This window comes from Bombina bombina, chromosome 7 (genome assembly GCF_027579735.1).
Source record: "Bombina bombina isolate aBomBom1 chromosome 7, aBomBom1.pri, whole genome shotgun sequence".
Classification (NCBI taxonomy): Eukaryota; Metazoa; Chordata; class Amphibia; order Anura; family Bombinatoridae; genus Bombina; species Bombina bombina.
The window spans coordinates 333531899-333546766 of NC_069505.1; the positions used below are offsets into that span (position 1 = coordinate 333531899).

The window sequence follows — 14868 nt, forward strand, 5'->3', positions numbered from 1 at the left end:
CGAGCTAAAGGTTTTCTAATTTCCAAAGTGTTGATTTTGGCATCTTCATCCTAAAATAAAAGTTAATCTAGGAAATGAATATTTGTTTTATGTATTTCATATTTAAATTTTAGAAGATTTATATGAGTTCCTATTCAAGTAATCAACTAATGACTGTGGGGTATGCTCATCTACAGGTGAAACTATTGTGCAAAAGTTCATTTATTTCACTAATGCAACTTAAAAGGTGAAACTAATATATGAAATAGGCTCATTACATGCAAAGCAAGATAGTTCAAGCCGTGATTTGTCATAATTGTGATGATTATGGCTTACAGCTCATGAAAACCCCAAATCCACAATCTCAGAAAATTAGAATATTGTGAAAAGGTGCAATATTCTTAGGCTCAAAGTGTCCCACTCTAATCAGCTAATTAAGCCATAACACATGAAAAGGGTTCCTGAGCCTTTAAATGGTCTCTCAGTCTGGTCCAGTAGGAATCACAATCATGGGAAAGACTGCTGACCTGACAGTTGTGCAGAAAACCATCATTGACACCTCCATAAGGAGGGAAAGCCTCAAAAGGTAATTGCAAAATAAGTTGGATGTTCCCAAAGTGCTGTATCAAAGCACATTAATAGAAAGTTATGTGGAAGGGGAAAGTGTGGAAGAAAAAGGTGCACAAGCAGCAGGGATGACCGCAGCCTGGAGAGGATTGTCAGGAAAAGGCCATTCAAAAGTGTTGGGGACTTTCACAAGAGCCACCACACACAGACGGATCCTGGACATGGGCCACTCCTGAACAACAAACAACGTCAGAAGCATCTTACCTGGGCTAAAGAAAAACAGACCTGGTCTGTTGCTCATTGGTCCAAAGTCCTCTTTCCTGATGAGAGCAAATTTTGCATCTCATTTGGAAACCAAGTGGGAGCCATGTCATCTTCTGGTGTTGGGCCACTGTGCTTCATTAAGTCCAGGGTCAATGCAGCCATCTACCAGGAGATTTTGGAGCACTTCATGCTTCCTTCTGCAGACAAGCTCTATGGGGATGCTGACTTCATTTTCCAGCAGGACTTGGCACCTGCCCACACTGCCAAAAGCACCAAAACCTGGTTCATTGACCGTGGGATTACTGTGCTTGATTGGCCAGCAAACACGCCTGACCTGAACCCCATAGATAATCTATGGGGCATTGCCAGGAGAAAGATGAGAGACATGAGACCGAACAATGCAGAAGAGCTGAAGGCTGCTATTGAAGCATCCTGGTCTTCCATAACACCTCAGCAGTGCCACAGGCTGATAGCTTCCATGCCACACCGCATTGAGGCAGTAATTGCTGCAAAAGGGGCCTAAACCAAGTACTGAGTACATACAGTATGCATGCTTATACTTTTCAGTGTTTTATTGATTGTATGTAATATTCTAATTTTCTGAGATTGTGGATTCATGGTTTTCATGAGCTGTAAGCCATAATCATCACAATTATGACAAATCACGGCTTGAACTACCTTGCTTTGCATGTAATGAGTCTATCTCATATATTAGCTTCACCTTTTAAGTTGCATTAGTGAAATAAATGAACTTTTGCACCATATTCTAATTTTTCAAGTTTCACCTGTACGTTCTGCTAAATCAACACCAAGTCATCAATGAAGCAACCATATAATTCTATGTTTCCCTGAAGTGGAAATTTACAAAAAAGAGAAACAAGCTATTGAGCCAAAGAGGGTAGTGTCCTCTACTAGTTATAGCAGAAAAACTACAATATTTGTAATAAAGATAAGAGATATTTGCCTATTATACATAATGATGTACAAATGGAAGCAGTTATGGATAAAGAAATAAAATGTGTTGCAAAAAGAGCATCTACTATAGGAGATAAGATAAAGCAGCACTTTCATAATAAACCTCTCAAAGTCCTCAGCTGAGTTGGTTAAGTAGTGTTAAAGGCTTTTACAGATATAGACAACCCTGCAAGAGCTGCTCTTACACCAAAAAAACCAACACTTTTATTTCTTCACAAACTGGTAAAATATTTCCAATAGAAAGTAGAATTGATTGTACAATAGGATATGTAATATACTTAATCAAGTGCCAACATTGTTCCCAACAATATGTGGGCATTGCAACATGACCACTAAAAGACTGGATAAGAAAACATTTGTTCTTACTTAAAGAAAGTATACCTAAGACTACTGTGACAAAACAGTTTCGCACACATGGAGAAGATGTAAAAATCTCTTTTAATTTGTGGGTATAGAAAAAGAAAAGTAAAGGATATCAAAAGGGGAGACAGACTAGCTGTCTACTGGATATTTACTTTAGATACCAAATATCCCAAAGGGATTTACAGCAGATATGATGTGGATTTATTTGTAGAATCTGATTCCTGATAGACTTATTCATCCTCTTAGAAAATAAAAAGTTGTAGACAACATTAATTTGTTTTATAGTGAATCCTAAAAAATATTGATACATAGAAGAATCAAGAATATTGATGTATATTTTTTGGTTGAATTATTTTTCCTTTTTTGCTTTTGTTATAAGTGGTATTTTAAGTTTTGTATATATATATATATATATATATATATATATATATATATATATATATATATATATATATATATATATATATATATGAGTTTTATTTTACTTATTTATTTTGTTTATATAGCTAAATGATATAAGCCTTAAAGTAGCATATAATTTATGTACTTCAGCACTAGTCATTGTGTAATATGTTATAGTCTAATAAGAGTTATCATCTTGACTGATATCATCAATGAGTTGGATTGGCTTTTCTTTTAATAGACTTCACTGTGTAAACAAACAATCTTTGAGGAAGCGCATGTGTGCATGCAAGATATGTGTCAGTTCGTTTTCTACAAGCCTGTGCACACTGTTTGTTAGCAAGTGTGAATTAATAAATTACTACTAAGCAGTTAAATGGCAATTGTTTTTTGGTTCTTCATTTACTTGTCATATGTTACAGCTGGAGAGAGCTGTTGTCTAACCGGCAACCATAGACTTTTTGATACGATTGGAGAATTCAGAGTGGTGCTTCCTGAGTAACAGAGGAGGAATCCAGAGGTACTACCTGGCCTGGTGTGGAGGAGGCCATAGAGTGCTTCGACCTAAGACCTGTGAGGCTGCATAACAACCACAAGGAGGTGCGCATACCATTGCTGTGCACACATTTTTCATTCTACTGTGTATTCTAATATAGTCTTGGTCTTGTTTCACAATGCAATCCCATTTAATGAACTTGGCATATTTGCACACGCTATTGGATTGCCTTCACATGCTGAATTTAACAAGGTTACTGACTTCTTGAAAGAACACAGACTTTCTCTTTGAATGATGGTTACAGACTTTCAGATTTGGAAATATATCAAGTGATTAACTAACTTGATATGCTGACAATAGGGATGGGCGAATGTGTACATTTCCAAATTCGAATGTTAGAACGAATGTTATGACCGAAATTCGAATTATAAATCCGAATGTTGATAAGAACTAATTTTATTAAAAATTCTTTAATCGAATGCTATTTACAGTTTTCGAATGTCACTTTCGAATTTGAATGTTTATAATTATATTGAATGTCCACATTCAAAATTTCGAATTTAACATTCTATTTAACAAATACTATCCAGAAGTTCAATAGTTCATGTTGCAGGGAGGGAATCTAGTAAATTGATACATAATAGATACAAATAAGCGCTGCGGAATCTGTTGGCGCTCTACAAATACCTGATAATAATAAAATATATAATTTTGAATGTTTTTATATAGAATATTGCATAATTCGAATATTACATTTAAAGAAAGCATTAGAAATACTATAACAAATATAAATTTGAATTTTTCTAAACAAATATTTTCTAATGTAATCGTAAAATTCGAAAATCGAATGTTAGAATGTTATGTAAACATTCGAAATTTGATTCGAACGACAAACCATCCCTAGCTGACAACTACTGGACTTATTTAAGCATATTGTTGTCAACAGATTTTTTTTGTCTTTTTCAGTAATAAAATAGGAGATACAAAATACTAAACAGGCATTGCTAGGGATATGTACATTTTGCAAACAAAATGACAGTAAAATGCTTTTTAACAGAGATGTTTGTGAGCAGATCTTTTGCAATGCGGGGCTTAATTGCTTAAATATATTATGCAAATATAAAAGATATTGCTTTGATGTATCCCAGACATATTACCTGGTTGTGGGTCTGTATAGTCCACTGTGTATCCATCAAGTTGCAACAGTTCCTGAGGTTCAGCTTTCTTTTCCCGATAACTGCACATCGCAAACGTATATTGACTAACCTATAAAAAAAACATTAAAACAATGAACAATTAGGCAGGAAATCACAGAATATTACATGAAACAATTGCAGTTATTGTTTTAAATCCAGATTGGACAATAGGTTTCTAATAATTTATGTTAAAGAGACAGTCTACACCAGAAGTTTTATTGTTAAAAAGATAGATAATCCCTTTATTACCCATTCCCCAGTTTTGCATAACCAACACGTTTATATTAATACACTTTTTGCCTCTGTGATTACCTTGTATCTAAGCTTCTGCAGACTACCCCCTTATCTCAGTGCTTTTGACAGACTTGCATTTTAGCCAATCAGTGCTGACTCCTAAATAACTCCACAGGAGTGAGCACCATGTTATCTATATGACACACATGAACTAGTACTGTCTAACTGGGAAAAACTTTTAAAATGTTCTGAGCTAGGAGGCTGTTTTCAACGGTTTAGAAATTAGTTTGAGCCTACCTAGGTTTAGCTTTTCAAAAATACCACCAAGGGAACGAAGCAAAGCTGTTTACAATTGCATGCCCTATCTGAATCATGAACGTTTAATTTTGACTTGAGTGTCCCTTTAAATCAATCTAATAATTTATGTTGAATCTATCTAATAGCTTACATTAAATAAATATGACACCCACAAATATTCTTTTGTGATTCAGACAGAGCAATTAAAAAAAAATACTTCTGTTCTTAAATTTGTTTCATTCCCATTGTAATACTTTTGTAGAAGAGATACCTAGGTAGTTGTCTCGAGCACTACATGGCAGGAAATAGTGCTGCCATATAGTGCTCTTGCAAATCGATAACATTTTTGCAAAACTGCTGCCATATAGTGCTCCAGATATGTGCATTCTCCTGAGCTTACCTCTTTGCTTTTCAACAAAAGATAACAAGAGAAGGAAGACAATGTTAACAGAAGTTGTTTAAAATGGCATGCTCTATATGAATCATGATAGAAAAGTTTGGGTTTCATGTCCCAGGTAGGTTTTATGTTGTCCTATTAGAGTCTAATCTGTTGACCCCCATAGTTACACCCACCCACCAATTTTGTATCATAATTTGCCCATATTATTTCACATAACTAAGCAGTTTATTTATTAACTCCTTCCTGCCAGGCTTGATCAACTTCTATCAGCCATACACAAAGCAGTGTTTGACTCCTTGTCAGCCACAAACAGTAGTGTTTAACGTTTTGTCAGTTGCTTACACAGCATTATTAACCACATCTATCAGGATTAATGACCCCCTCAACTGAGGTCACTCCAATAATCCATGAGGTCTATTGGAGGCCACATGGTTTCACCATATGCCCCATGCATTTAAAAATCTGCCGACCCAGTCCAATGAGGGTAAATGGTGCTGCATTACATAAAATTCCACATTATTCACTTTAACCCACCAAGGATTGTGCTAGGCAGTACTGGAATATTTTCAGATGGTGAAACTATGCACCCCTCACTAGACCACCAGCAAGACAAATAGTAAAATTACTTAATAAATAAACATGAAGGAGCTGCAGAATTCCACAAAGCCATCTTCAAAAATCTGCCTCCCTAGGCACCTGCCTTACAGTATATGCTTATGCAAAAATGGTAGAATGTCTGTTGAATAGATAATAGTGTAAATAGCTGAAAAAGAGAGGTACATATTAGATTAGAAAAAATTCAGTTTGGTTCGGATCGATTCAGAATTTTTCGAATTTCGGTTCGGATCGATTCGAATTCGGAAAATTTTGAATCGATTCGGTTCGGATTCGTTTTGGATTCATTCGGATTCAAAGAAATTCGGCTGGATTCGGTTCGAAAATTCGGAATTTCGGTAAGTGTTAGGTGGGATTAGACTAGTATTATGTACTGTATATTAGGTGTAACCCATAGCAGAGTGATATAACCTAATATACTGTACAATACTAGTGTACTCCATGGCCATCCGAATTTACCGAATAAATCCGAACTAATTCGGATTTATTCGGTAAATTTGGCAGTATTTTAATTTGGAAATTCGGTTCATTCCGAATCTCCGAATTTGCCGAATTTCCGAATCGATCCGAAACGAATTGCACATATCTAGTACATATGGCACTTCAAGTGAGGCTTAAATATTGTGTAAAATTCTGGAGACCTCATCTACAGAAGCTAAAAGCATACTAGAAAATATTCATAGAAGGACTAATAAAATAGTTTCTATTTTAAAGGGACCCTAAATTCAAAATTAAACCTAAATAATTCAGATAGCGCAGGCTATTTTAAACAACTTTTCAATTTAGTTCTATGATCAAATTTGCATTGTTTTCTTGGTGTCCTGTGTTATAAAGCATACCTAAGTAAGCTCAGGAGCAGCAATGAATTATTGTGAGCTAGCTTCTGGTGGCTGCGCATATATGCCTCTTGCCATTGGCTCACACAATGTGTTCAGCTAGCTCCCAGTAGTGCATTGTTTCTCCTTCAACAAAGGATACCAAGAGAATGAAGCACATTTCATAATAAAAGTAAAATGGAATTTTGTTTAAAATTGTATGCTCTATCTGAATCATGAAAGGAAAATTTAGGGGATTTGTGCCCCTTTAACAGCATGAGCTAATGACCTCAACTACTTATCAACTACTGAGACATGTATATGCATCACACAGTCCTGGCCTTTAACAATTGTGCTGACATATATAATTGTCTAGACGTCTACAGATAAGTGCAATTCTCAGCACACAGATCCTTAGAAAACCTAGACCAGAACTACATTTCCCATGATGCTTGACTGGCCTTCAGAGTGCCTAAGCATCATGGGAAATGTAGTTCTGAAACATCTTAAGTGCCAAGGTTCGTCATCACTAACCTAGGCTATTCTCACAGCCTGGCCCATGGTGCATCTGCAGAGAGATGATTGGCTTTCTTCCTCATTGTGTACCACCCCACATCCTTCTGAACCAATCAGGGAGATTTTAACAAATACATTGGTCATTAAGGGGTTAATGTTTATAGTTTTGAGGAGAAGTGAAATGACATGATAGAAACATTCACATATATTAAAGAATATAGCAATTTCTGAAAATTATGAATAATAAAAGAAGGGCTTATGATTTTAAAGGGATACTAAACCCAATTGTTTTCTTTCATGATTCAGATAGAGCATGCAATTTTAAGCAACTTTCTAATTTACTCCTATTATCAAATTTTCTTTGTTCTCTTGCTATCTTTATTTAAAAAGCAGGAATGTAAATCATAGCAGCCGGACCATTTTTGGTTCAGGACCTGGGTTATGCTTGCTTATTGGTTTGCTAAATGTCAGCCACCAATAAGCAAGTGCTATCTATGGTGCTGAACCTAAAATGGGCCAGTTCCTAAGTTTTACGTTACCTGCTTTTAAAATAAATATAGCAAGAGAGCAAAGAGAAATTGATTATAGAAGCAAATTAGAAAGTTGCTTAAAATTGCATGTTCTATCTGAATCATGAAAGAAAAAAAAATTGGGTTCAGAGTCCCTTTAAATAGGATAGCTTATAGACAGAATTTCTAACCAACAGAAATAGGGATAAATAAAGCAAAGGCTATGCATTAGGTTATTATGATAACATATAAGGCTAGATTTATCAAAGCTGAGGCATACAGGGGCACGTATAAGCTCGCCTGTGGCCGGGCGAAATTACCCGCAGGTAATCAACAATGTACACGAGCACAATTTTGCGCTCAAGTGCAATCCCGCCCCCTGCTTGCGCACAGCCAATCACGCGTGGGCAGGAGCTGTCAATCTCCTCTGTCGGACTCGACCGCGGAGATTGAATTTCGCCAGGAAGCGGCGGTCTGGTGACCGCTGCTTGATAAATTATGGCGAGCAAGTTCTTGTGAGAACTTGCAGCCGTAGGGCTTTGGTAAATCGAGCCCATAGAATTCAGACAGCAATAAGAACATACAAGATAGATATTCTGGATCAAGAATTATATTTTCTTTGTAAAAATAGAAACTATCGTGCTAATACACTGGTTAAAAATAACATTTCTTAAATAATAAATGAATAGTTTAATTCAATTTATATTCATTGTAATAAACATTTAATAAATAAATAGAAAGGTCAAAATTGAAATGTGCATGAGTGCATTTTAAGTTTTAAACAGAAGAATTTTGCAATATACTTCTAAAATAAAAAAATGCTTCTAGTAAAGGTTATAACTGTTTTTCAGAGACAACTACAAAGTCAGGGCAACACTGTGAGGTCTTGCAAACAAATTTAAAAAGGCAAATTTTATTTTGAGAGCTATTTATCTCACTATACATGGTTCTGGATGTGTATGAGAGACATACATTACAGTATATTGCTCATAAAAATAGTTTTTATTCTCCATGCTGATGTGCTTTTGATAATCGGACATATGCGTTCAACCCATAGTAAAAGTCATGCATCTGACATGCTTCATTACCACTCCAGATAAGAATGCAGTGAGTTATTGGGCCATACTGACATATGCTGATCCCTTATTGGCTGTTAAAGTGATATGAAACCCAATTTTTTTCTTTCATGATTCAGATAGAGCATGCAATTTTATTCCTGTTATATTTTTTCTTCGTTCTTTTAGTATCTTTATTTAAAAAGCATTAATGTAAATTTAGAAGCTGGCCCATTTTTGGTTCAGCATCTGGGTAGCGCTTGCTGATTATTGGCTAAATGTTGCTAAAAATTGCATGCTCTATCTGAATTATAAATGAAAAAATATGTGTTTCATATCCCTTGAAGTATTTTCTTGATTTAAGCCATATTTTAAAAAAATATCTTTAGTGTGCGGCGGACGATCGCATGAGGAGGACCTCCGCCGCCAAAGACTGCTGCCGCCAAAGACCACACCTCCGTGAAGAAGATAGAAGATGGTCCCGTGTTGGATGAAGATAAATCCGTCTGGATAAAGACTTTTCTCCGCCTTGAAGAAGATGGATGTCCGGACTTCAGGAACGGTGAGTACATTTTTTGGGGTTAGTGTTAGGTTTTTTGGTTTGTTTTTTTGGGGTGTTTTTTTTTTAGATTATGGTTTTTAATGCTTTAATGGGCAGTAAAAGAACGTTTTAAAGGCAATACCCATACAAATGCCCCTTTAGAGGCAATTGGTAGATTAGATTTGTTTAGAGTTATTTTTTTTTATTTTGGGGGGTTGGGTGGATGGGGAGTTTTACTATTAGGGGTTAATTTGTAGTTTTTTTATGTAAAAGAGCTGATTGCTTCAGGGCAATGTCCTACAAAAGGCCTTTTTAAGGGCTATTGGTAGTTTATTCTTAGAATAGGGGGTGTTTTTATTTTTGGGTGGCTTTTTGTTTTTAAAGGGGTATTAGATAAGGTTTAAAAAAAAATATTTTGGATCATTTCATTTATTTTTTTCTCTAATTTTATATTTTTTTATTTTTTGTAATATTAGATTTTTTATTTTAATTTAATGTTAGTTTTTTTTTTTATGTAACTGAAAAGTAAAAAAAGAGAAAAGAAAGCAAAGCTAAATACCAAACAACGTGCCCCTTGGAATAGGTAGCAAACTTTCCAAAATCAGGGAAACGGCTATATCCAGCCAAACAACTGTTGTACACATATCCGTGGGTTCCTCCTTCACAAATGAATAGTTGACAAGCTGTAGAAATAAAAAGGGAGACAGTGCAATCCTTGATTCAAGGCAGTATTTATTAACAAACGATCACAGCACACTAGTAAATATGCACTTACTAGAAATATAAAAATAACAAGCCCCAAAATGGAGACAAGTCCTGCAGGAGGAGATCCGGATCTTGCAGGGTTCAGCGTAAGTGCCTCAATGTTTACGAAGGAACATCACTTCAGTTCAATTCGATTCAAAACCCCTGGCTTTCGGCAAAGATGACTCAGCTGACGTCAGTTCAAACTGCTTCTCCTACGGGTACTGTAGAAGACCAAAAAACTCAACGCATTTCGCCGGTAGAACACACCGGCTTTCTCAAGAGTGATTGATCCTATAATGGCTCAGGTCCTCCTTTAAATCTAGACCCCCGGGATGACCAATTAATTTGGGCATTGGGTTCTTATGTCCCAATCTTTCCAAGTATGTGGATTACTTTTTACAACCTCTTGTAATTAAAATTAAGGGGCCTATTTATCAAGCCCTGAATGGAGCTTGATGCCCAGTGTTTCTGGTGAGCCTTCAGGCTCGCCAGAAACAAAATCCGCCTGCTCTGAGGTGGCTGACAGACATCGCCGGAAATCAACCCGATCCAATACGATCGGGTTGATTGACACCCCCTACGATTGGCCACGAATCTGCAGGGGGCGGCGTTGCACCAGCAGTTCACAAGAACTGCTAGTGAAATGATAAATGCCGACAGCATATGCTGTCGGCATTTATCGATGTGCGGCGGACATGGTTCGCTATAGCGGATCATGTCTGTCCGCAAAATGACAAATGGACCCCTAAAGCCTATCTTAAGGATACTGCTTAGGCTATTGAACTTTTCGAGGGGTTGGATTGGGGAGATGATCTAAGGTGGGCTACCTTTGAAGTATTATCCTTATATACAGTTATCCCCCATGAGAGAGGTTTGAAAGCGATTGAACTGTATTTTAATGGGTATGACATTCCAGATAATCATCTTAAATTCATTTTAGAATCTATTATGTTTATATTATCCCATAATTATTTTGAATTTGGGGATAAATACTATTTGCAGTTTAAGCGGACAGCGATGGGAACTACCTTTGCCTCTTCATACGCAAATTTATTTATGGATAACTTCGAAAAGAGTTTTATTTGGCAAAACAACCCTTTTAAGAACAATCTTTTGAAATATTTTAGATATATTGATGATGTTATTATATTCTGGAAGGGGACGGAACATTCCCTTTCAGAGTTTACTGACTACATCAATAAGAATAATTTTAATTTGAAATTCAGTGGTAATATATCCAGTAACAATATTTTTAGAGGGCGTATACCTGTAAACAGGTAAAAAGGTTACAGGTAGAGAGGTTCCGGTATGGTCTATGATTAAGGCGGTCAGGATCCGCCGAAACGCGTAAGACCGAGACTGAACCTCTCAGCAGCTCCCTTGTTTTAAGCGTGTGTCTCCGAAGTTTCTAAGCGTGTATAAGAATGTTTCTTTTACCTGTGAATGGAACACTACAATAAAGTCCCTTTATCTTTTTTAAGCTGTTGGATGGATCCGCCTCTTCTTTTTTCAATATTTTTAGATATCCAGTTTTCAGTAGATTCTAGTAGCAATAAAGTTATTGTTCGTAATTTTATGAAACTAGTAGACAGAAATAGTTTTGAAGATGCAGGGAGTGCACACCTAAAAAGCTGGAAAGAAAATATACCTGTGAGCCAATATATTCGTATCAGACGCAACTGCACTCACATTTTTGATTTTAACAAGGAGGCAGCTTTCCTAGATGATAAATTTAAAAGGAAAGTTTATAGCAGCGAGATATTAGATAAAGCCAAATGGACAGCATTCAAATGCAATAGGGGAAACCTTTTAAATAATAAAACAACACTATAGTTTAATCTCCGAATCCTCTAAACATATTAATAATAAAATGAGTATAGGTAAAACTCGTTTTATTACTAAATATAATGATGCGGCTCCTATCATTTCAAAGGTTCTCAACAAACATTGGGGGATTCTAAAATCTGACCCGATTTTGGGAAGAAATTGGTGATTAACTTATAATTACTTTTAAGAAAAACAAAAATCTAAAGAACCTTTTAGCTCCTAGTAAGCTACGCACCTGTGAACGTAGTAAGATTCTGACCAATGGGGGATTGTGTAATTGGTTATCAGCCCCAAGAGGTACTTTCCAATGTAATAGACACAAATGTCCCATGTGCCCTTATGTCAGAAAGGGGGATACTTATTTTAACTATAATGGTTCAGAACAATTTAGTATGAAACATAGATGTAACTGTCAGACTACCTACACCGTCTATCTGCCGTCTTGCAAGTGTAACCTTATCTATATTGGTCGTACTAAGAGAAGGACCAGTAAAAGATTTATTGAACATTTGTATAATATTAAACTTAAATTTGATAAACACAGTGTGCCAGTTCATTTTCAAGCAGTTCATGGTAGTGACCCACATGATCTTCATATTCAGGTTATAGACTGGGTACCCAATAGGTTACTGCAGCTTAGGAAAAAGGAAACAGAATAGATATACAGGCTGAAAAGCCTTTCCCCTTTGGGTCTTAATATTGACCTTGATGTTCAGGCATTTTTGTAATTTTCATTATGCTATGTTTTAACATGTTATTGAACCATTTGATTTTTTCTTTTTTTGATATTATTGGTATTTGTTTTCACATTATTATGTGTATATAAATTAGATAGACGTATGTGATTTTATTATATGTATGTGTATTCATGATTATACTCATTGTACATATTATATATTTTTTAACATTTGCCCATAGATTTGTATGTTCTGTATGTTTCATATAAGATGTGTTTTTAACATAGATGATTATTGTTTTAATGTAGATTAATTTTGTTTAAAGGGACAGTCAAGTCCAAAAAAAGCTTTCATGAGTCAGATAGGGCATATAATTTTAAACAACTTTCCAATTTACTTTGATCACCAATTTTGCTTTGTTCTTTTGGTATTCTTAGTTGAAAACTAAATCTAGGAGGTTCATATGCTAATTTCTTAGACCTTGAAGGTCGCCTCTAATCTAAATGCATTTTGATAGTTTTTTACCACTAGAGGGCATAAGTTCATGTGTTTCATATAGATAACATTGAGCTTATGCACATGAATTTACCATGGAGACAGCTCTGATTGGCTAACATGCAAGTCTGTCAAAAGAACTTGAATAAGGGGGCAGTCTGCTGAGGCTTAGACACAAGGTAATTACTGAGGTAAAACGTGTATAATTATAACTGTGTTGGTTATGCAAAACTGGGGAATTGGTAATTTAGGGATTATTTATCTTTTAAAACAACAAAAATTCTGGTGTTGACTGTCCCTTTAAAGCATTTTACTCTCCTTCTGGTTATTTTTGTTGTACATAATGATGACAATTAATTGATTAATTTTCCTTGTTTTATATATATCACTGATTAATTTGAAAACATGTTCTGTGTGAATTCATGGTTCATTAATTTCAATTTATTGCAATTGCTGTTAAATCCGCCCCTGTTTTGCATATGAACAACCAATTGTTTCATTGGAGGCCCTTTAAAGGAGGACCTGAGCCACTATAGGATAAATCACTCTTGAGAAAGCCAGTGTGTTCTATCGGCGAAACGCGTAGAGTTTTTTGGTCCTCTACAGTACCCGTAGGAGAAGCATTTTGCACTGAGGTCAGCAGAGTCATCTTTGCCGAAAGCCAGGGGTTTTGAATCGAATTGAACTGTGTGATGTTCCCTGGTAAATATTGAGGCACTTATGCTGATTCCTGCAAGATCCGGATCTCCTCCTGCAGCACTTGTCTCCATTTTAGGGCTTGTTATTTTTATATTTCTAGTAAGTGCATATTTACTAGTGTGCTGTGATCATTTGTTAATAAATACTACCTTGAATCGAGGATTGCGCTGTCTCCCTTTTTTATTTCTACAGCTTGTTTTTTTAATGTGATTTTTTATTTCAATTTTAAGTTAGGATTTTTTATTTTGGTAATTTTTAATTTATTTTTTAAGACAATAGTCTTTTTTCATTTTATTTAATTGGGGTTAACTTAGGGGGTGTTAGGTTAGGGGGCTTAGTGATTAGATTAATACTTTGCGTTGTGGGGGGATGGTGGTTTAGGGGTTAATGCATTTATTAGCTAGTTTGTGATGTGAGGGTTGGCGGATTAGGAGTTAATAGTTTAAATAGGTAGTTTGCATTGTGGGTGGTTGGTGGTTTAGACATTAATACATTTTATTATTAATTGTGATGTGGGGGGATGGGGTATTAGGAGTTAATACATTTTATTATTACTTGCAATGTGGGGGGATGATGGATATAGGGTTTTGACGTGTTGGGTTAATTTTTTTGGAGATCATATACTGCCTTAAGTCACTGGCGACTCCAGAATTGTCTATTCATTTCTGTACCTCGCCGGTTTATCCGACTTACGGCAGCATCTGATCTGCCGGCACCGTATATGTGATTCACCCGATGTATGAGGTGAACTTACGGGTGGCGTGGGTTTCAGCAGTTGTGCTAAAACCTACTCCATATATGTAATATCGCCCCCTGTATATATGTGTGTGTGTGTTCCTGTCCTAAATAAACCAATTGTTTCTTGTCAGACCTACAGAGGTGTGGCCCTCTCTGCCTATTTAACTGTAGTAGTTTTGTGTGTCAGCAAGTAAACAATTAGTCGAAATTACACAACATAAATTATTTTCAATTTTATTTTGCTTTTACAAATATTTTTATACATTTAAAGGATGTTCTTTTATCAGAATGATTTCAATAGTGCAATAAAAAAATGCTCTTACACATTTTAGCTTTTTTTTTTTTTTTTTTTACTTTTATGCATTTTATTACTGGCTGCATTCTATTTGAAGTCAGCTAAAAACAAATTGTTTAGCCATTGAAGTCGGCACACAGTAACTGAAGGAAGCGATCTAACCGTT

General features: G+C 35.7%; 1 protein-coding gene across 7 annotated transcripts in view; it reads right to left on the reverse strand.

The window, feature by feature from the left end:
- CADPS (calcium dependent secretion activator) overlaps window positions 1-14868 on the reverse strand; it is a 943138-nt gene that overhangs the window by 396040 nt on the left and 532230 nt on the right. For all 7 annotated transcript variants that reach the window (XM_053720994.1, XM_053720992.1, XM_053720993.1 and 4 more), the window contains exon 10: window positions 4204-4312. In XM_053720994.1, coding sequence (XP_053576969.1) covers window positions 4204-4312 — 109 coding nt within the window. The remainder of the gene's footprint in view (window positions 1-4203; window positions 4313-14868) is intronic.